This window comes from Kogia breviceps, chromosome X, assembly GCF_026419965.1.
Source record: "Kogia breviceps isolate mKogBre1 chromosome X, mKogBre1 haplotype 1, whole genome shotgun sequence".
NCBI lineage: Eukaryota > Metazoa > Chordata > Mammalia > Artiodactyla > Physeteridae > Kogia > Kogia breviceps.
In genome coordinates, this window is record NC_081330.1 from 14,903,311 (window position 1) to 14,927,549 (window position 24,239).

The 24,239-nt window shown below is 40.2% G+C and overlaps 1 protein-coding gene across 5 annotated transcripts in view; it reads right to left on the reverse strand.

Moving 5' to 3' along the window:
* SLC9A6 (solute carrier family 9 member A6) overlaps positions 1–24,239 on the reverse strand; it is a 66,855-nt gene that overhangs the window by 31,485 nt on the left and 11,131 nt on the right. The window contains exons 1-9 of one of the 5 annotated variants that reach the window (XM_067023776.1): positions 23,693–23,918; positions 21,148–21,388; positions 20,789–21,013; positions 11,064–11,263; positions 9,593–9,670; positions 9,228–9,304; positions 8,812–8,924; positions 6,459–6,564; positions 70–211 (exon numbers count right to left, since the gene is read on the reverse strand). In XM_067023776.1, coding sequence (XP_066879877.1) covers positions 70–211; positions 6,459–6,564; positions 8,812–8,924; positions 9,228–9,304; positions 9,593–9,670; positions 11,064–11,263; positions 20,789–20,957 — 885 coding nt within the window. In that variant the 5' untranslated portion in view covers positions 20,958–21,013; positions 21,148–21,388; positions 23,693–23,918. The other 4 variants (XM_067023775.1, XM_067023777.1, XM_067023778.1 and 1 more) reach the window with 4 other exon arrangements.

Sequence of the window (24,239 nt, forward strand, 5' to 3'; positions counted from 1 at the left end):
GACCATGGAACACAGTATTCAATGACTCTGTGAGGTTAACAAGAAAAGATAAATAGAATAAAAGGATATTAAAGCTGTCACCACTCCAGTAGCAGCACCCATCGCGAAAGAGCCACTGAAGATTCCAAGGAAAATCCCGATAGACTTGAACATGGCTGTGACATCAAAGGTGTGGCTGTTGTCTCCGGCTGGCTGGTATGCTACTATTGAGCTACAAAAGAGAGGTGGTTCTTACTTCTAGAGGCAACTTTTACTTTTAAAACATTATCTATAAAAGAGTAAAATAAATTTAAAAAAATTACCTAGTGTAGAGCTTGAAGATGAAATCAGAGGGCGTAAAAACCAAAAACTTTGGATTTGAATTGCCAAAATAAGGTTGGACCAAGCCTTTTCCTCCAGCCTCAAGATACAGTGCAGTACTATTCTTTTGTGACTCTGTTTATGACTTACTGTACTGAGTGCCTGAAAGCCCTAATGTACTAATGTGAACAAACTAATGAAAAATTCCCCGTATTTCCAACAGAGGCATAAGAATATAAAGAATATTGTTCAATACTCAACCCGGTCACATTTTGTTTTTCCTGTGGGAAAAAAAAAGATGACTAAAGTACCCTTTCAACTTTTAGAATACCAGAATGGGCCCAATGCCTCCTATCTATTCATTCACTGAAATGGACTTCTATAGATAAAAGAGCTTGAAAGGCCTGCCAAGGAATTAGAATCCACTTGACAGTACTTTTAGCATACCCAGCTGGATCCTCCACCTCAAACTTCTGAAAGAAAGTCACTCTGTAAGAGGCCAAGACAAGCAATTAGAAGGGACACTCTCCGTCTTGAACTCACAGTTCAAATCTAGTCTAAAAATACTTCTTTTAAAACAGTCGCCCCAGGAAGTAAATACAGCAGAGAAAATCACTGTTGCTAGTGGGTCTCTGGCAAGAGCGCCTACATTACTAAATCAGTTCTCATCTCAGTTAATTGAGGTGCCAGTGTTTTTATAATAAATCCAGACTCAAAGACATCATGCAAGTCATGTCAAAGAAAAGAAGCAGAAAAAACACATTCCGAAGAATATAATGAATTCTCCCTGTGGTTACTGCAATGTTTTTTATGGTTCAAGGCTAAAAAATGGCCTTGCTATACCATGTTTACCAAGTTCTCTTCATACCTCCCTGGTTAAGCTAAAAAACAGAACAAAACAAAACCAAATCTAAGACCAAGCTAAAATTTCCTAATTTTACCTATTTTATTGAAGTATGACTCTAACATGAATTTCTGGTAATGGCATCTAGAAATTTCTGAGACTCAATCTGAATTGAAAAATTTAAACATTTGCATTTAAATCTTCAAAGTGACCAGATCATTTTGGGACTGGTAGATTTGATATTATTTCAGTGAATAGGAAATGGCCTTTAATGTCATGCTATCTTACCTACACATAAAGGGCTCCACCACTGTAAATGATTTTTGACTACTTTATAGCATGAAAATATAGCAGCTGGCTGGAGAAAAGAAAGGACATTGCTACAATAACCTTCCTCCCTGGCAATAGTTTTCAAAATGCTGGGAAGAAAATATCGATGCCATGCCTCCTGAGACTGCTTTCCCTGGATTGGTTCATGGAAATTCAAGATTCACACTAATCATTATTTTATTCTTTAATCACGAAAATGTACAAGAACACAGGAAAAGCATGGTGGGCTGAGAAGAGATGACAGGTTTGTTTTCTTCCTTTTCAGTCAAATGTTGGCCTCTGGATTGAAATCTTAATTCATCTTTTCTACATCAGTCAACATTTTATGTGGAGGCAGTAGCATTTTTATGAATACTTTAAGAAACATCCTGAGAGTAATACACTGTACAATTTGGGGGGAAAAATCACCCCATCATTCCACTACCCTGACAGATCTATCATTTTCCTTCTGTATTTCTTTCCCCTCTTTTTGTTACATGCATGCTATTTCATGTTTAGTTGTAATCATAGTGAACATATGGTTTTGAATTCTGCTTCTTCAACTGACAATGACAAGAATTATTACAGTCTCTCTAACCGTGGTTTTTTAAGACTTCAAAAATGATCCAAATGGATATAACATAATTTATTTAACCATTTCCTCTCTGTCAGACATTTAAAAGTTTTGCTTCTAATATTTTTGCTACTATAAATAACAGTATGAAAGAACTTATTTGTGCTTTCTACAAATTTTGGACGATTTTCCTGTGCTACATTCTTAGAAATAGGGTATTACTATACCTATGGCTCCTTTTACATGTTGAACAATGGCTTTCAGATAGATCTGTATTACATTTCAGGAGGGAAATATGACTACATCTCTCAATGTTTTAGTGATCATATCCATTGGCCTAGAAATTCTACTTCTAAAAAATATCCTACAGAAATACTCTCAAGGATTCACACAGATTTACACATAAATATGTTCACTGCAGTGCTATTCACAATAGTATGATATTAGAAAACACCAAATATTAATCAACAGGGGGTTGGAGAGGTAAATTTGTAGTGCATTCATACAATGGGATAATGGAGGTATTAATACAGTACAATGTCTATGTGAAAAAAGCAAGTTATAGAAAAGTAGGTATAGTGCTATGCCTATTTTTGTTTAAAAGTTAATATGTTTATATGTATGCTAATATCCTAATGGAACAATCTGGATGAAAACTTTAATAGTGGTTATTTCTGAGAGGTGAAATTTCAGGAATTTTCTAAGTCAACTACTTTGAATATTAATTTTATATCATAATGATAAAAGATAAAAGAGTAGGTAATACCAATTTCAATGTCAACAACAATGTACAAGTGATATAGTTTTACAACTCCAGGGTTTCTCAATCCTGGCATTATTGATATTTGGGGCCAGATAATCATTTGTTGGGTGGTGGGTGCTGTCCTGTGTATTGAAGGATATTTAGCAGCACCCCTGGCTTCTACCCACTAGATGCCAGTAGCAACCTCCTCCCATTCATGATAACCAAAATGTCCCCAGACATTGCCAAATATCCCCTGGTTGCAGGGGCTGGGGGCTGCAAAACTGCCCCCGGTTAAGAACGACTGTACTAGACCATTACCAGCAGTAACTATTTTCACTAACAATTTTTTTCTTGTTAACTGAATAGGTAAAAATGGCCACTAATTTAATATGTATATCTCTGATAACCAGTAAGTTAAACAGTTTGTCAGCCATGTTTGTTTACTCACACTTACATTTTACAAAATGTAAGTGACCCTAAAAACATATTTTAAAGTAGTATGAATTTAGGTCTCCAGGGTAATCATGGTATATCCATTCAGAGGTATACTATGCAACTTAAGACTTCATCTCTAACTAGATAGGTATGACACTATATCAGTACACACAGCTCTACCTCATACAGCAATTGAGGGAACCAGTTTCACTCTACCCTCACCAGATTAAAAGCATTAACATTAACAAACAAAATGTCACTGCTGGGCTTCCCTGGTGGCGCAGTGGTTTAGAGTCTGCCTGCCGATGCAGGGGACGCGGGTTCGTGCCCGGGTCCGGGAGGATCCCACGTGCCGCGGAGCGGCTGGGCCCGTGAGCCATGGCTGCTGGGCCTGCCCGTTCGGAGCCTGTGCTCCACAACGGGAGAGGCCACAACAGTGAGAGGCCCGCGTACCGGGAAAAAAAAAAAAAAAAGTCACTGCTAACCTAACAGGTCAAAAAGCAAACAAAAGCAACTTCCAACATAAATTTCAAGAACAGATGTCTTAACCTGTTAATTACCAAGCAGAAGTCCTTCAGAAAGGGGCCCCCCTCTTTGTAAAAGGCTGTTTCTATAGAATATACACATTAGAAAATCATCAAACAGAAATCAACACAAGGTAGACTATTTCTATCTAATGTACTTTTAGAGGCAAATGAAAGATGATGAAAAACATAATGCCGAGCACTCCAGCTAGTGACCTCCCATAGCCAGCAACATCACTGCTTCCCCTTCATCTTTTGGGCAGGAACTCATTTGTTCACTTCTATTAAGATACTTACACAGCTAATGATTCCCCGGGTATGATACTCTTTAGATACAGTCCTTTTCCACCACAGTTCCACCAGACTATGGAATGAGCTAACTCACCGCCTGTGAATCTAGAATAGTACTAGCTATGTACCATCCTTAGGAAAATCGAGGAAAGAATCACTTGAGTCGTTCTCTACAAGGCTTAAATTCTCTCACACGACTCTGAGAAAGGTTGCAACAGAAGGACAAGAAGTCCTGTCCCCTTTGTGAGAAGTGTAACGGAAAGGGCACTCTCTTTGTAACACATTTATTCTTCATCAACACTGATATGTACACCCCCAAGCTCAAAATGTTCCGATGAGTTTTCTTCTTTTAACACTATTCAACTGTTCTTAAAGTTGCAGGAAATAAGTTACTTTATTAATGGAAAAACTAAGGCACGGGGCACATCAGCTTAAGATAGGACCAGAAAAGAGATTTTTCTGACTCTTAATCCATTAGGGCAATGAGGAAGGAACACGTTATTAGTAAAGATGATTAAGTAGCAGAATAATTATCTAGGATGGCGAATTGATGCTAAAAGTACCTGCCTGTACCCTATTCTCTTCGTCTGGTAGCACTGGTGATCTTACATGTTCTTATGTGCTGAAAACTTCAACAATCTTTGTAGCTTCATTTTTTTTTAATAACACGTAAGTTATAACCACACTATCCATTTCTTCCTCCCTTCAAACAACAGAAAACTTTTACTTTGCACCTATCATCCTTGAAGGTACATACATTTAGTATCAATATTAGTTCTGGCCTTTGGGCTTTAGTTCTTAAATTAAATTTACATTAGTTGTAGGCAGCTGCAAAAAAATCTGGCAATAAATATGGTGGAGGGGGTAGAATTTATATACATTACATTCACAAAAGAAGATTTGATCTTTTGCACATCTTCATAAACAACATTTAAGGGATTAGTGTTACATCTCAGAAAGGATAATTTTCCACTTTGCAGTTAGACAATGGGGGCAATCAAGCTGTGTAAACCAGAGTCAGTGACTGATTACTCTTTTATAGTTAATGAAGTGGAAATTAAGGAGAGAAATAAAAGTAAGGAGGAAAGGTGAAGGGGTTTTACTTCTCTCTTGTAGAAAGTTCTGGTGTGGACTAAAGGCAACTGTCTATAGGGTTAGATATTTGCTTAGTAGGAGTGAGTTGGCAGGACTGAGTTCCTAAGAGGTTCAGACCCATTCTTTCACCTGCAAACACCTTCTGGTAGCATGTACAGTAATTTCTAGAATTAGATTAAAATATTGCTCATTTTCATTGTCTTTAAAAAGTGTATTATTTAATACTTCTAAAATTAAAAAGTTTCTGAAATGACTATGTTAAATAAGAGAAATATGAATTAAACTATGAGGTATTTCTCAATCATCAAATTGGCAAAGATACCGAAGTCTGACAAATACTCTGTTGGTGAAGCTATGAGGAAACAGGCACTCCCACAATTTGGTGGTTAAAGTGCAAAATAGCATAATACCTTTGACAGGCAATTTAGCAATGTAACAAAATTACAAATGTATTTACCCTTTAAGCCACTCATCTCACTTCTGGGAATTTATCCTACCAATATACCAGTGCATGTATAAAATGGGTTAAGTACCAGGTTAATCACTGCAGCATTATTTGGGATAGCAAAGAATTGAAAACCCTTTATGATTCCACCAATAGGAGACTGATTAAATAAACTATAGTACAGTTCATAGAATACTATGTGCCTGCAAACAAAGAATGAATTCCTTATTTTGATGCAGAAAGATCTCCAGAATACAGTTATGTGAGAGAAAGTCAGGTAGGTATAGAACATATACAGCATGCTACTTTTAAAATAAGAAATAAGAGGTAAATAAGAATAATTATTCATATGTGTGCTTACATTTGAATAAAGAAATACTAGGATACACAAGAAACTAATAAAATGGTTACCTATATAAGGGGCTACGGGGACAGATTGATGAGGACAGGAGTAAGAACGTGACTTTTCAATGTATACCTTTCTATATCGTTGTGATTTTTGAACCATGTGAATATATATCTATGCCAAAAATTTAATTGGATGAAAAACTAAAATGCCCATGTTATAATGTTAAAACAGAATACGGAATTATACATACACTACAATCACAACTATGTAAAAATACTATGCATAGAAAAAAAAGAATTTTAAAAAATGTCCTAGAATGTTTACAGTAATTGTCTTTAGGTGTCAGGAGTTCATATCATTTTTTTCCCTTCCTTTTCTTCCATGCATTTTCCATGTTATCTATAAGTATATATTTCTTCAAAAGGAAAAAAATGCTTCAGTTTTTCAAATGTTTCCATTCATAATGCACTTCACTCAATAAGTGACTTTTGGTTCTTAGAACCCTAACAATCAATATACAGAATATAATAAGAAAACAAACACTTACGAAGATAGCACTATGGCAACAGCATCATTGAGGACACTTTCACCAAAAAGAAGTGCATAGAGTTCAACATCAACTTGAAGCTCATGGAATATGGCAAGAACAGTCACTAGCAAGTAGAAAGAGTCAGAGGAATATTAAGACATTACAAATATAACATTTTTCCCTCCACAGATGATCGTAATAGCTATTTAGAAATTCATTTTTTCATCTCAGAATTCAATCCTAATAAACATTCTCTTACCATATCAAAGATTCAGTAATTTTATGTCAATATTTTTCTTTTCCATAACTGTGTACCTGTAGTATCTCCCTTCTCTCTCTTACAAACAGCTGAAAATAACCTTGGAGGAGTGAGTTGGCCTACATTCTTCATGCAAATGCTAATAATCTTGTCTTGTACATTTCTTTTCCATAAAAAATACGTGCAGAATTTCTTACAGACCAGGTGATCATTAATCTCTGATGAAGAGAACTATTATGAAAATCATTTCCTACTGCAAACTTCATTTTTTCCTCGGAGCCTTACAACTCACGTCTATTTGACTTGCAAATTTCAAGCACACCAGTTTAGCAAAGACAGTAGGAAATGAAAACACAAGTTTGGTTTTCGGTTGGGATAAAATTTATGACCAGAATTACAGCTGCTATATTTAACTTAGTAAGAAGCCAATCATCAGGCTATTACAGCTTGAGAAGAAAAAAAAACCTTCTCTTAGGAAACAATTACATGAGAATTCTTAGAAAATCAGAAGAGACTGAAGTTGCATTATAACTTTAATTGCTGAGTCATGTACAGCTCGCTTGCTAAATAAACCCAAGCAGACATGAAAGATTATTATAACCAGAGCTGGGAGAGCCTCTTCAAATGCCAACCAAAAAACAGGAAGCTTGTATTTTAAAAGATATAGTTTCTACTGCAAAGCATTTCATCTGGAATATCCTGATATCAAAGCTAACCAAGAGAAAGAGAAAAGGAGGGCAGGAGCAATGCTGTAGAATTTAAAAAAGAGAACCTATGGCTCATCCTTCTATCAAGTGAACAATTGCAAAATAATAGAATTATTATACGGGCAAATACCTATATAATTCAGAAGAAATATAACTATCCAGCTTTATATAAGCAGAACAGTTTTGCTTGAGTCATCCAGGCAATACTCCTACCAAAACAAAACCAGTTTTAAGTAATGTAGCCAGTCCAACTGACTCAGATTTCTCATAGATTTTGAAAAGTCGAGGATCTTGCTTCTAGTAAGAGAACACGGAAAACAGAGACCACTGGCTTCCTGCAAAAAACATCCCACCTTCATACTGATAATGGGAACAGCTACTAACAGTAAGGGGGCAGCCCTGGCTATCTTTAAGGAGGCGATTTGCTTTTCAGTTCTAAAAATGCTGAACTATACAAATACCTCTCTAAAATGTCCTCTGAGCTTCTAAAATCATCTCTTATAGAGTACAGAGCATAATTTCCTACTTTCTATAACACCCTGTGTTATCAGAGTTAACATGAATTCAGAGATAACCTTTGACTATGCTGGATGATAATTAAAGAAGATTATTAACTTACAAGGTCAAAGGGTAAAAAAGAACAAACCTCTACCAAGGATCTAAAATCTAGCATCAGTAAAAGAAAACTTGCATCCTTAGCTCAAAAAAATGCAGTCTCTGCTCTTCAGCCTATATATTCTCTAAGTTCTTAATCTGAATGTAGCTGTGAAGCTCACCAATACTATATTAGAAAAACTACAATCTAACTCATCTAACTCAATACAATTAAATTCATTCTCTAGTCATGCTAATATCAAAACTATTTTATAATCAGAAAGCCAATTTTATAAGAACAATTCTTTAATGTATATTACTGCCCACCAATGACCCAAAATCACACTTGTTCTAGCACAACAGCCTTCTAACAATCATTTTAAAACTTTTTTTCTTACTCTTAAATGCAGATAGCTGAATGTAAACAGATTTCTAGGGATCTGTTTTCTAGGAGCTTGAAAGGAAATTTATAATTATTACCCATCTTAACTAATATAGTTCATCTCCTATACCCAGTCACTAGGGATAGAGATCAACCTGAAATTCTGAAGAAAATACCTTACGGCCCTCATTTAAACATCATCAAATTGTGGACTAGTAATAGGAAATACAGTAAAAAGAAAAAAATGTGTGCTTAAGCCAAAAGGAGCCATTAATTTTGTTTTTTTCCTCCACAGTTGGAAAGTATAGTAAGATGGGGAGTACCTAATCCTGAATTCTACACCTCAAAGGAAGAAATACGTACATGTGTGTTGATGGAAAACCACTGTACAACTTAAGTACTTAAGCTCCACACTCATGTAAAACATACCTGGATCAGTTGCTGATACGATGGCACCAAACAGCAGGCAATCTGTAAAGTAAAAATCTCCCGCAAGTTGTCCAGTTACTTTCATCAGTGTTACACAGCCATACATTATCGATCTGTTCAATAAACATATGTCTACTTTAGAAAAAAAATCAACTGTTAAAGAAGCTACAATACAGTAAGAATAGAAAGATGGGTCTACTGTAGTACTTTGTGACTAATCCCAAATTTACTGCATGTCATTTAAATATGGTAATGCCTTAGCCTTAAGGAAAATTCAAACAACTTATCTGTGTGAATACATTGTACTGCAAAAGTTCTTAGACACATCTGAGAATACAATACTGCAGAAGTCAAATATGCATTATTTTAAAATGATAATTTGAAGGCTAAAAGTGTTTTAAGCTTCAAGTACTTACCCAATTACGAAACAAGAAATTGCGGTTCCAAGAAAAGCATACGCTAAGATAGACCCAAGGTTTCGAAAGAAATGTCTCTGACAGAAAAAAAAAAGTTACACCGTGTTAGAATACTCACCAATTATTTTTTTAAAAAAGGTTTTCTATTCTAGTGTGCTGCGCTAATATTAAATGCATTATTCATTAAAGGAAATAAGTAAGAGAAAGAATTTTTGTATAGGCATAAACTTCAGCATGTCAGAAGGATAAGGAGAGGGAGGAGGCAGGGGAACCTGGAAAGAACTGCCTGTTTCTGAAGTGTCAAAGATGATAAAGCCCATGGAGTTTCAGGTTGTTCAAAGTATATGAAATACAAAAGCACTTACTCTTTTCAGACTATATCCCGCATAAAATATGATAGGAGGAAGTAATATGTTGAAAAATACTTCTGGATCAAAAGTAACCTGTTAAAATAAAGAGTTCTTTGAGATGAATTCCCTCAGAAGATTTCTTATTACATTATCAAATGAGCAAAAAGAAACAAAGATTAAATGTTAAACTGGGAAAAGGCAAGAATGTTACCACTGTGGTAAGTGAAAAATATTTCATATAGGATAGCTGTTATTCCACTTCTCAACCAAATGACAAGGAGATGATAGCGTTGGAACAATCAGTTAAGTCCTATCTGTACAATATCTTAAAATACTATGATAGCAAAAATTTTTTAAATAAGAGAAAGTATGAATATGTCTGCTTTAAATAAGAGACCCCAAACTGGTAACATAAAATTTGGGGGTACAGCATTGTTGTTGGCAAGAAGAAACAGACTTCTTGCATAGGTAACATCTCTAAAGGTATATAACATAATATTGTGGTAAAAAGTTTCTGTACAAGTCAGATTTCTAGTCCTGACAGCCCATTCATTCCTTTTAATACCTATTCCCTATACTAATACAGACGCCCCCTTCTGTTCATAAGGCTATAGTATTTGACATGAACACAGAGCAGCTACACATACTCATGATAAAATTTCATTTCCTAGAACTTTTAAGGAACTGGAATTTTCCACAGGTGGAAAAAAACTCTTGCTGCAAAGTAAACTGTAAGTTCGTATGAAATTTTTAAAAGCATTAAAGATGGTCAGGAACACAACCAAGTAGCTATAAAAGCCAAGTCCTGCCAATGTAGAAGGCAAAAGTGGAGGCAAATGGCCAAGGGTGGGTGAAAACAGAGACATGAGCAAAGAGGCCCTGAGAAGCTTCAGGATGGCAACTATGGGGAGGACAGGAGAAAGCAGCTCCAGGAATGTCTGGAAGCCAGTAAGACTGCAACCCAACCTACATCAAGCTTCACGCACACCGTGGTACAGTACCTGATACTCAGGCTGAGGCCCCTGAAGTTGTGCCAGATTATGAATCAAAGGCAGATTAAATTGTGCTCAGCACAGAACACAATCAAGGCAATAAAGAATTCAAAAAAATATTAATGCAATATTTTAGGTATTATCAAATAAACTCAATGTGCTAAAGTACTATAAAACTCTAAGGGCCATAATCAAACTGAAAGAAACACTTATAAGTTCTGCTTCACTCAATACTGGTCACCATTTATTACAACTGTAAACATTACAGAGTGAAACAAAAAGGGTTGTAGTACTTAGTCTCAATCAGAAAAGCAAACTATACACATGTCAATTTCCTTAGCCTTGCATTACATTCATTAATTGAGGTTTTACTCCATTTGAAAAGACAGATTATTCTAAATATCATTAAAAATTCATTATTTTTCTCCTGAATCACTTTGCTGCTATTATATACCTTAAAAAAATCCAAAGATTCCCTTTAACGAAGAACTTACCTTTCTAAGCATTTCATTATCTTGAACGTTATTGAGCTCATGTGAACTGATCTCTCCTTTCAGCGTATACTCATAAAATTTTCCACTAACATTTACCAATAAGGTAGTTGGGCTTGACTGCACTTCACAGCTCAGGGTCACATTATTCACATCACTAGGAACATGAATGCCATATCGAAGCACAAGGCCCACCAAAAGACCTGGAAATAATAAAAGAATAATATAAGCTCTTCTTTCAGACAGAAACTACTTCTTTTGTACCCCACACATACCTTTGAATTGATAACAGAAAATCTCTTATGATAGTCCTTTGTGATTCTAAACTCATTTTTAGACCAAATGAAGTTACATTTTAAAGTATTACTAAATTCACAAATCTAAGAGTTCGATATTCATATAAGCCAGTGGAACAGGAAGGGGAAACATTCCCTAGAGTAACAACATGTATCATTGCATCCCTAGATCAAGATATAAATAAGTGATTAGGAAGGTAACAAAATGAGGAAATACCTTCAAGTCATCTGTACACAGAATATGCTCCAAGGTGTCCTAACCTAACTGTGTAATCATGTTAGAAATGTGTTTACCACCTCCATCCATCAATTCACAAGACTTAAACATTTCTCAAGTGATTCCTAAATCACATGGCCGGCCAAATAACACAAATTTTACAAATTGGAAAGTCAATAATTTTTCTAGATTGACTGAGTTCTTCTAATACTAAAAGGTCAGATTTTAATTTTAAAATACGTTTCAAAATCAAAACATGGAACAGAAGTCCTGACTTTGACACTTTGATATCAATGTATTGCTGGAATTTTACTTGGATCATCATATTGACATTCAAATATGCACAATGATCTAGGTACTATAAACCTATACTGATCAAAATGTTTAATGATGATTTTATTGAGATATAATTCTATACCACAAAGTTTACCCTTTTAAACTGTACAATTCAGTGGCTTTTAGTATATTCGCAAAGTTGGATATTGATCACTACTATCCAATTCCAAAACATTTTCATTGCTCCACAAAGAAACCCTAGACCTATTAGCAGTCACTCTCCATTTCCCCCACCCCGACTCCCATCCCCTGGCAACCACGAATCTACTTTTTCTCTATATAGATTTGCCTATTCTGGACATTTCACATGAGTAGAATCCTACAATATGTGACCTTTTATGTCTGGCTTCTTTTACTTAGCACAATGTCTTCAGGGTTTATCCATATTGCAGCATGTATCAGTGCTTCATTCCTTTTTACGGTCATAATGTTCCAGTGTATAGATATACCTCAACTGCAAATTGAACTCAAACGTCTGGAACTTTCCTTAACTCCACTATTAGTGGCATTTTACTTTCCTGTCTCCTTTCTCCTTTCTCTTTCACCTTAACCAGTCAGCCTTTCTTTTAATATATGTGAATGGATTACTATGTTAAGTAGGTCCCCGGGGTTCACAGATGAAAACAAGGTCCCGCCTTCAAGTAGCTCTCAGTCCAGCTGGTGAAAACAGACTGAATAAACAATTATAACACGAGATATATATGTGTGTGTGTATGTGTGTGTATGTGTGTACACACACACATACACACACACACACATACATACAAGGTATTATAAAAACAGAAAAGATGTACCTAAGTGTGGAGCGCGCCATGCCCCTTAAGGGTATTCGGCCTGGAGGAAAACGACCAATTGAGCACAGGCTCCCAACATAGAGGCAGGCATTCCTGCATGCCTCAGTAAGGTTGAGCCTACGCTCTTGGGACTTCTCCACCCACGTTTTCCCCGAGGTGATCAGTGCATGACAGGTGCAGGTGAAGCCCACTCTGGACGGATGAAAGCCCCTTTTTGCTAATGTTTATCACAAGGTCAAGAACAATATTCCCAGTCATAACAGAAACTTTGGGTACAAACAGAGACGGTAGAAATATTGTTATCAAGAAGTTAGCAGGATGAAGGACAGACTGTTCCCACGAGAAAGAAACTAACCTAATCTTAAACAGAACCTAGTGTGCTTTAACTCCCTGAACTCCCTGTATCTGCATTTTATAAAAGCTGTGCATATAAACAATAAAATTGACACTTGTTTGCAATGGCTCCTGGTGTCCTTCCTGTCCTCACTCTTTCCTCTTAAACTTTTTCCTCATCCCCTTGCCGCCTGAATTCGAGCCCTCGGTCGTGACACCTAAGCAAGCCTCAGGGAGTAGGACGTTAGGAAAGTCTTTCTAGACGTGTCACCTAAGCAAGTAACAAAGTAAGATAAAATGGTTCTCCAGGTAGGAGGAATAGTAATACATATCCAGTCAAGGAAGAGTGAGAAAACACGGCCTGTTTAGGAAATCATAAATAGTCCAGTATGGCTGGGATATAAAGTGGCAAGAGTTGAGGTGTGAAAGACTGGCAGGGGCTGAACCACAAGAGACCTTGCATGTTGGGGAAGGGAGTGTAGACTTTATCCTGAAAGCAAAAGGAAGCCACAGAACCATAGAGGTCCAAGGGCTTGACGTCAGATTTTTATTTAGCAAGACTGGTCTAGACTACAGAGAAAGGCCAGATAGAAGGCCACTGAGGTCATTCACACACTAAGAGTGCAGGGCCTAATCTAAGAGAGGAGAGATAGGGAGAGAGGGGGATTTTTTTTAGAAAGTATTATCTTGTAGAAGGATGTGGTGACTCACTGGACTGGGAGGAAGGGAGATGAAAAACTAAGAGGAACCTAAACTGACTTGGCAACTAGGTGGGTAAGCTGGCCTAGGCAATTCGGGGGATAGGAGGGCCAGTCAGTGGGACAGGGAGCAGATTTACAGGGGGAAATGCGCAGCTCCATTTTGGACATGTAGAGTTTGATGTACCTGTGACACATGTACAGTTGAGTATGTGGGATCCGGACCTCATGGAAGGGGGTGGATCTGGACTGGAGATATACACTTAGCGGTCATAAGATGGTTGAAGTGAAGCACAGATGGGATTACTTACAGAGCAAACAAAGCGGGAAGAGGACTATGGATATATGCTCGGAGTTTTATGCCAAAATTAAGGGGTTGGTAGAGGAGGAGGAGAGGATGGAGTCTAAGAAAGAAAAGCCACAGGAGTAGGAAGAACAGAGGTGAAAACTAGCAAATGCTGCAGCAAAGTCGAGGAAGACAGGCATTAAGAAGTGTCCATTGGGTTTGGCAACAAGGAGGTCATAGGTGACCTTGCTGAGAGCAGTTTGAGTGAAGAGGTGGGGGCAGAAGCCAGACCGGAGTGGGAAGTGATAAAGCAGAAACGGGGAGCATAAGAGCAGTAGTTAGCTGAGAAGGGGGGAGGAAGCAGAGATGAAGGATCCTTCTGGTCAACTTATAGTCACATGTATTTTTTTTAAGTGAGCAGCAATGAGTAACTGGTAAACAGTACAATGACATCGACTCTAAAAAACGTTTTAACAAAGGTTCAGATTTAAAATAAATGAAAGATAAAATACTTGCAAATCATATCCTGATAAGGGGCTAATATCCAAAATATATAAAGAACTCAAAAGCAAAATAACAATCTGATTAAAAAATGGGCAGAGGGGTGCTTCCCTGGTGGCACAGTGGTTGAGAGTCTGCCTGCCGATGCAGGGGACACAGGTTCGTGTCCCGGTCTGGGAGGATCCCACGTGCTGCAGAGCAGCTGGGCCTGTGAGCCATGGCCGCTGAGCCTGCGCGTCGGGAGCCTGTGCTCCGCAAAGGGAGAGGCCACAACAGTGAGAGGCCCGTGTACCAAAAAAAAAAAAAAAAAAAAAAAAAAAAAAAAAAAAAGGGCAGAGGATCTAAATAGACATTTTTCCAAAAAAGACATACAGATGGCCAATGGTACATAAAAAGATGCTCAATAGGTACATAAAAAGATGCTCAATATCACTAATCATCAGGGAAATGCAAATCAAAACCACAATGAGATATCACTTCACACCTGTTGTTAGAATGGCAATTATAAAAAAGACAAAAAATGGCAAGTGTTGGCAAGGATGTGGAGAAAAGAGAACCCTTATGTGTTGTTGGTGGGAATGTAAACTGGTGCAGCCAGTATGGAGGTTCCACAAAAAATTTAAAAAAGAGCTACTATATGATCCAGCAATTCCACTTTTGGGTATTTACCCAAGGAAAATGAAAACATTAACTCAAAAAGATATATGCACCCCTATGTTCATTGCAGCATTATTTACGATAGCCAGGATATGGAAACAACCTAAGTGCCCACTGATGGATGAATGGATAAGATGTGGTACATATATACCATGGAATATTATTTAGCCATGAAAAAGAATGGAATCTTGCCATTTGAAACAACATGGATGGACCTCAAGGGCATTATGCTAAGTGAAATTAGTTAGACAAAGAAACAGAAATACCGTATTCTCTCTCTTATATGTGGAATCTAAAAATAAAAAATAAAAAACAAAGCTCAATAGATACAGAGAACAGACTGGAGGTTGCCAGAGACATGGGGATGGGGATGGGAGGTAGTAGAAGTGGGTGAAGGGGGTATAAACTTATTTAAAATTTAAAAATAATAAATGAAAGATATACTTTGAAAATATCTCACCTCCAAAAATAACAAAATTAAAAAGTGATGGCTGGATATCAACCGTGTTTGATAAACATAACCTGGGAGAGAAAAGGCTATCACTCCATAGTCATCCTGCCTATATGATATAGGAACAACTCTTTTCTCTACTACCTCACAAGACCTCCTAATTAAGATGTTCAGTTGTACTAAGTTGTCCCATTACATTTATGTATAAAAATCACAGTTAAGCTACTACAAACAGTAAAAATATCAGCATAATTTCTTTCCATATCCCCAAGCTTGACTGTGTAAGGAAGAGTACCCACTGGTTCTACCGTGCCCCGACCCAACGCTGAAACGTCACTGGGTGCCCTGAGGAGGGCTCAGCACTTGGACAAATCTGAAACACACACCTTGGCAGTCAGAACACCAGCAAAGAGAATAATTACTTAGGTTGGAAAAAATCAAGATCCTTTAATTACAGCATCAGACAGCTGAAAAATTGGAATTTCTTTGAATACAGTTGACAGATCAAGTTAACTTGGGTTCTGTGAAAGGTCAAATCCTAATCACGGAGTTAAAGCAATTCTCACTAAACAGAAAGTACACAAAAGGAGTGCTTTGTTAAGAGGATAAGGCAGAAAATTCTAGCCTCCTACATAGACAGAGGCACAAAAACTACTGATATCATGAAATTTAAAATTACCACTAACAGGCAAAAAAGAGTACAACCACAAAGAGATATCTTTCACAAAACAGAGAAGTCCCATTCCTCCTACATTCCTGACCCTCTTGTGCTGGAGACCCTCCCAGGGATACAGAACTCAGTATCACCCAAGGCCCCACCACTGTATGAGTCTCACAGTGGAAATTGGTTTTCTAATGAATTTCAGCACATTCTTCCAGATTATCACACTAGAAGCCTCTAACAGTCAAAAATATGGAAGGAACATCACTGGGGTATTGAGTGTGGCCAAAATTGATAAGATTTCTACAGATTAAAAAGTGTATGTATGTGTGTGTGCATTTATTTATGTGTGTATATTGTGTGTATGTACATATATAACACTTATCTACTTCTTGAAGAATGCTGTTAGATTCTGTCTGAAAAGCTAATTGAACTACTACAAATCTCTCAGTCATTATTTTCTCATCTATAAAATGGGGATAAATGACTTGCCCAACATTATTTGGCATTAAGTGGCAAAACCAGAACTGAAATCTGGGTTTTCTATTTCCAAAGTCTCTATAATTTTCTAATCACCTCCTTGCTCTCTCATCACTACTAACTTGCTCTCTGGTGGTTATGTCTCCATTCTCATAAGCTTCCCTCACAACTCACCTCCAAAACCCCTGTAACTTTAAGTGTTAACTCCCTTCATATCCAACCTTATTAAATTTAGTACAGTAGAGTGTAGGAGAAAAAGCACAAGTTTGGAAGGCAGATAGAAGTATGAATTCTGGCTCCATCAAGTTCTAGTCTGTGATCCTAGGGTACACAACTTCTCATTGAACCTCAGTTTCCTCATATGTAGTGATGATAATACTAACCTGTTTTGTCTTTATAGATAAGTTTTATCTCTTCAACATGAGGCAATATGGTTTAAGGGGCTAAGAGAATGGGGCTCCTGAGGCCGATTGACTGTTTGAATCCTGCCTTAATACTTACAAGTTATGTGACTTCGGGCAGGTCATTTAACCTCCCTGTACCCCAATTTCCTCATCTGTAAAATGGGAAAGATAATAGTACCCATCTCACAGGGTCGTTATGAGCTTTAAATAAGATGATATTTGTTGAGCACCTAAGCAGTGTCAAACACATTATAATGCTCAATAAACACTACCTATTCAGTCACTAGATTGTAAGCGCTTTGTGGACAGGGATGATGACTCATATCTGTATTTCTCATCATATCTCGTACATCAAGGACACTTAATAAATATTTATTGATAAATCACATTAATTAAACCTAGGACTCTGGATGCTGTAGTTTAAGGCATAATAAATATTGCTTCCCTGTCTTCTCCTTTTTATACCATCTGTAAGCGTACTGCAGTGAGTGATCAGTTTTTAGACTTACTAACGGTGACTCACTTTTAAGCTTCTTAAGCAAGCTAGCCCAATGAAGAGAACACTTGGGTGCTTCGACATTGTAACTGGGGCAATTAGGCTATATTACAATCTAGAAACTGACCACATTGGCAACTTAATCTCTCTCTCTCTTTTTACCCTGGCTTCTGAAAAAATAAAGGAGAAGCTTATGTTAAGTAGCATTTTTCTGGGATTTAGATAGCTAAATCATCAGTGGGCTGAATCTTGGAGGTCTGGACATTCCCAGAGAAAGAAGCCCTTTCATCTGGAAGTCAAGCTGAAAAATACAGGTCTTAAAATAATATATTAACGTAGCAGCTATAATGGTACAAGAGTCGTAAAAATAGGTAAATGGCAGATGGTAATTAGGATTAGTAAATGTCCATTTCCATGGCATTGAAAATACTTTGACCCAGCCCCATCTTTTCTCGAACTGGACTTGGGAGTTGGCCAGGAGGCTGTTTATCCGCAGCCCCCATCACCCATATTGAGAAAATGGGACAGGCTAAAGAATGCCAAGTCGTGGCAAATCAACCCAATTTGACTCACAGATAACTCTCCTTCACTTGATATTCCACAAGAGATACCCTTGCTTTTCCTTCACAAAATACCAACACTAAGGTACTCCATCACTTTTCATTAACTTAGAAACATCAGGGAAAGCAATCAGTAATCCCACTTTTCTCCTTTAGCCCAAGAGTTAGAGGAGGTTAATGATTATCAACTACCAAAGAGCAAATATTTTCAGGGAAATTCTAAGTCTCTATTTGATTTTTATAAAAAATACTATATCTGCCTCTTAACTTACAAGACTGAATAATTAAAAGAACTATTCTGAGCCTAACCTGAGAAAATGCAGTTAGAACAGCAATAATAATAATAATAATAGTATTGCAGCTCTCATTTAATGAGCATTTACTTAGAGGTCAGGTACTAAGCTAAAAACATTTCTTCCTCACAATAATGCTACTATCATTGTTCCTAATTTATAGATGACGGTGTAAGAGGGTAAGGGACTTGCCTGAGATCACAAAGAGTTATTGGCATAGTAAGACAGGAACCCAGGTCTGACTCTAAAGCAGGGGTTGGTCTGTTTTTGTATGGTCCAAGAGCTAAGAATGGCTTTAAAATTTTTAAAGGTTCATAGAAAGGAAAAAAACAAAACAAAGAAGAAAACGCAACACATTTGCACAACACAGAGATTGATGTGATCCACAAAGCCGACAAAATTTACTCTCTGGTCCTTTACAGAAAAAATCTGCAGACCTCAGGTCTAAAGCCTTACATCTTTAACCACTTCATCACACTATATCTCTCTACAGGAAAGAAGTTTCTGTGATCAGTTCCTTCATTTAACACCGTAATACTCACCTGGCATTTAATGGAATTTAAGATGCCTTTATTTTCTTTATTATGACCTGTCTACCCAAGAAGGATAAGTTCCTTGAAGGTGGGGACCATATACTTGTTTGTATTTTCTGTGCATAACATAGTAGGCTGAGTAGCAAAGGTTTGTTGAGGATAGTAAATAAATCACACACTGGTATACAGAGAAATTATATAGAGATATATAGCTTATCTGGCTAATTTAGCTTAAGGAGCACTGCAAATAGAATGCAAAAAAACCACCATGAAATATGAAAACCACCCAATATGTCTAAAAACTAAGAATCCTAGGGAGCAAAGATATTTTGCACACAGGCTTAGAATTTTATTACCTTACAAATGAAAAATAAGCCTGAGTTCCTGCATTTTCCTGATGGACACAACTACCTTTCCTTGCTATGCTACCCTTGAGCTGCACATTCCAGAACTCTGTATCTACTGGAAAGGGGCGGGGGGGGGGCGTGTGTGGAGAAAGGTCCTTTTGTGCCAAGGCTTCTCCCACCTATCTGCAAGTCTGAGACACAAAGCTCAACAAGCTCATCAGTTTAAGCCTGTTCCAAATGAAGATAATCTTCACTCATGCACTGCACAGAAAGGATTGTTTGTCTGCCCTCATCTCTCCAGCCATATATGCCTCCGCGGTCATCTTAGATTAAGACGGTCAGCAATAGGCATCTTTTCCTCTCATGAGGCCAAAATGCCTCTGAGTCCATGGTTTGATTTGCCCTTCTCTCCTCATGACCAAAAAATAAAGATAAATAAGAAACCTCGCAAAGAAAGCACACTAAGACACAAGAACTGAAGCCATTTACTCAACGATCTGTCAATAATCTTATGCTACCAGCAAGTCACCCATAATACTGCATATGCGTGGTGTTCCTATTTACTGTTTGGCCGAACGGTCCTGATCATCCTACAGTACAACATGCTGCTGGAAGATCTTTACCTCTTGTCCTCGCCGCGGCACGGCCTGAATTAGAAGAGGCAACCACACGTATCCATATCAGATATTACAGGCATAGTACAATAATACATCAGGACGTCATCAAAAATGCCCTAAGCCTTCTTCGGCTTCTTTCCTGTTCAGGTTTTTACTTGGGGTACACGGGAGTCAGCTTTTCATTCTCAACCTCCAAAGGACAGGGAGTAGCAAGATCTGGGTGATGGGGAAAGGTGGACTCTGGCTCCAAAAGAACGCCAGATGCTGAGCAGCAGAGATACTACTGCAGCTTCAATGGACCTTAAACGAACTGACACCCAGAGAAATGGATCGCTATGCTGGCTTCCCCTCCCCCAGTCCTCAGCCCAATCTGAGACACCGCACCCACTCCCTTCCCATCCTCAGTCCCGGGTCCCGAGCTCCGTAGGCAGAGGCGGAGGGGGTGGCGGGTGCGGAAGAAAAAGGGGGTGGGGTCGGAGGAAAAAAAGGTGTGGACCGGCCGAGGAAACGGGGAGGGGGCGCGAGGCGAAGAAAACGGGGGGCGAGGCTGAGGAGGAAACGGGGTAAGGCAGAGAAACGAGGGGCGTAGCAGAAAAAGAGGGGGACGAGGGAAAGAAACGGGGGTGGGGGAGAAGGCGAGAAGGAAAATGGAAGGAATGGTTAGGGGAGACGACCGTAGGCCGTGCAGGGCCAGGGGAGGAGGCGAGGCAGCCAGGGAGCAGAGAAGGGGGGGAGCGCCAGGGGCGGACACGGGGTTGAGGTACTTGCCATAAATCATAGCCAGGCCGGTTTCGTGCAGGAAGCGGGCCCGGCGGTGCTTGAAGAGCCAGATCGTGAGAATGGTGAGCGTGAGCAGCAGGATGAAGATGAGCAGATTGGCGCTGTCCTGCCGGTGGCTCTCCTCCGCTTGCTTCTCTGACACGATCTCCTCGTCCATGGCTCTCGCTTCTCCGCCAGCGCCGTCCGAAGCCCCGGCCCAGCCAAAGACTCCCACTGCGAGGAGCAACCAGAGCGGCCGCGTGAGCCGGCGGGCCCGGGGGCCGCCGCCGCCGACGACGCGGCGGAGGGGCGCCCGCAACCAGCCGCGCCGAGCCATGACTCCCCCCGCCCCCCGCCCCGCTCCTCACCCGCAGTCGCTCGCTGTCGGACTACTCCCCGAGGCCTCACGGGAAAGGGGCGGGGCCCCAGGGAAGCCGTCGGAGCGCGCGCCGCCGCCGCCGCCGCCGCCGCCGCCGCTCTTAAAGGGGACGAGACACTCCCAGCTCGCTGGGCCCCAAGCCTTTGGCCTTCTGTCCCCCAGGGCACCAGCTCTCCGCTCAGGCTCCGCTGCCAGGCAATGAAAGACCGTCGAATCTAGCCCACTGCCTTCTGGAAAAGAAACCTGGGCTCAGAGTAATCAAAGCGTGGCAGATTGCGCTCTGTCTAGTTCGATCCTATTCTTAGAGCTCTCAGGGGAATCGGCCTTTCATAACCCATCTCAATATTGTCCCCCAGTGTCTCTTAACAGGATAAGAAGTTGTCCTCTTGGGAAGGGCCTAAATCTCCATCTGTAATTTAAATCGGATTCTCCTGGTTCTGTCCTCGTAGGGAAAAAAACCAACAGCACTGTAGTAGTTCACAAATAACTGACTCAAAGGCAAGGACTATGTGTGTGTCTGTATGCTCGGTTTTCTTTACACGTAAATTACCTGATGTGAGTCATCTGTTGCAGATAAACTCCTCAATGTCACAAAGAGTCAATCGGTTTGTGCTCAAATTTACCCGTACTCCAAACACTCCCCTCCCTCCCCAGGAAGAAATCTTTTGTGGTGTGATCAGTTTCTTCTTCTCCTCTCCTTTTCCCTTCTATCTTAAAAAAGATTTCCCCAGCTCAGAAGCCACCTTTGACACCATATCTCATCTCTCTTCCTCAAAGAGTATTTTCCCTGTTCTCGGCCTCTCAACCTTGCACACCAGAATTTTCACAATTCTCACCTCTTTGAGAACAGCGGATTTCTATTTTCTCCATTCTCCTCAGGTCACTCATTAGTCTTTGTGGGCTTTTTGTTCCCTCTAGACTTTCTCTAGAATGTTTCATTTCTACCTCTGCAGGAATGAACTCCAAATCCCAAGTCCTGACCTGCCACCCTCCCTTCAGGCCTCTCCCTGTTGGATACTGAGCATACCCTGGTGAGGCTCCTACCAATCTCCAAAACTAAAAATGTTTTTAAATGAGCTCATTTTACCCCTACCGACATATAGTCTTTCTTCTCAATTCTTTCATACCATTGATGATACTAGCTAGCAATCCAATTCCTATCATTATGCCTAGAAGTCATGATTCTCAAACGTTTTGGCCACGTTACAGCCGTATAACCTCTTTGCTAAAGCAAACATCCAGGCAACTCCCAGCTGTCCCAGTGTGGATTCACTCCCATTAACCAGCTCATTAAGTTCTGTGAGGATGGTGAGCTAAAAAAAAAAAAAAAAAAAAAAAAAAGTGCTGGAATGGTGCTTAACTCCGAGTTCTATCACTGTCGGGTCGGGAGCTGTGCCAGTGACCGAGCCCAGTCTCTCCTCTTAGTACCTGCCTGTCCCTTCCCATGCTCATGGCTGCCGGCCCCCTATACCCTGCCTCCAGCCTCACCTCACTGCCCTGTGTGAACAGGGCTGGGCTGTGTAGAGACAAGAAACCCAAGTGAGGCTCCTTCCCAGTCTCCCCACTGCCCCCCCTCCCCAGACCTATCTCTGTCACCCCAGAAGACCTAGCGAAGGAGTATCCCCTCTTCTTCAGGCCTAACCACCCAACCCAAGGCTGTCTTGCCCCGGCACAAAACCATTTTTCATTCTCCTAGTGTTTGGAGCTCAAGAACAAAACAAAACTAAAGTCACATGTAGCTTGCCTGGCGGGAGTTAGATGTCTCCAAGCTCCAGACTCTACCTCTGTTTACTGGCCCCAACAATTTACTATCCCCACTCTCACCCTTTCCCCAGCAACCTGGTTAGAGCAGAGTTCCAGGAGGAGTCTTGAGAGGCCGATAATTTTATCAGGCAGGCCAACCCCATGAGCCCTTGGCTCCCCCCAGAATATACTTCTTTCTCAACCCAACAGCGCCCTGTGTGCCTCTCGCCCTCCAGTTTCTCCTCTCACTTACTGCTCCCTGCACCAGCCAAGCCTTGCCATGTGCTTTCTGGAGTACCCTCCACTAGGAACAAACTACCCAGCCCTCTCAGTTGCTGCACCGATGCCCTCTCCATCTCCTCCTTTACCTGGTACCTGAATCTTGCTCAGGACATCACAAGCTCTGCCGCTGTTTCAAGTGGAGGCTGCTTATTTCCTCACCACTCCACTGTCCTACACACACACACACACACACACACACACACACACGCACACGCACTCACGCACACTCACGCCCTGTATCAGGTGGCCTGAAGGAGGAGCTGGCACCCCGCTCACTCCCCATACACTGTTGTTCCAAGCTCCTTACTGCTCCACCCTGCCTCCAAGCGCTAACACCCTCTCCTTTCCCGGTCTTCTAACGACTTCCTGGTCTCTCTCGCACTTTCACCAAGCACTTGGGTATCTGGTTCACAGCTTCCTCTCCCCTCCCCCCCACCGCCCCGCGCCTACCCACCTCAGCCCCGCCTTCGATGCTCATACAGGTAAGTCACATGGAATTCGAGACTTGCCTCCTTTTTTCCTGGGAAAATCAAGATCCTCAGGAAAATAGTCCTCACCGTCCTCAGCCTGCAGTCTCCCTTCAACATACCATCAGTGCCCACGCGTTCCTCCTCCCCCCCTCCCTTATGAAACGTAAGCCCCGGTCTACACTCCGCATCCCGCCACCTCCTTCCTGCCTCTTCTAGGACCTACTCCAACTGTCATCTCCCTCCACCATCTTCAGCGGCTCCTTCTCCACCCACTTCCTGTTCTCTAAAACCGCTTTCAGGTCTCTTTTAAGAAACAGCACCCCGCCCGCGCCCCTCCGGTCCACACGCCCCTCTTCTACCGCACGATTTCTCTCCTCCTGTTCAGACCGAGCTTCTCAAAAGAGTCGTCTACACCGCCGCCTGTTTTGGTATGGCATGCTTTTGACATTTTTTAGTGGTTGAAAAGTAGAATAGAAAGAAGACTGTTTTCCGACACGTGAAAATCCCGTGCAATTCATATCGCAGTGTCCACCAGTAAAAGTTTCCTGGATACACCTATTCTCATTTGTTTACTGATTGTCTGTGG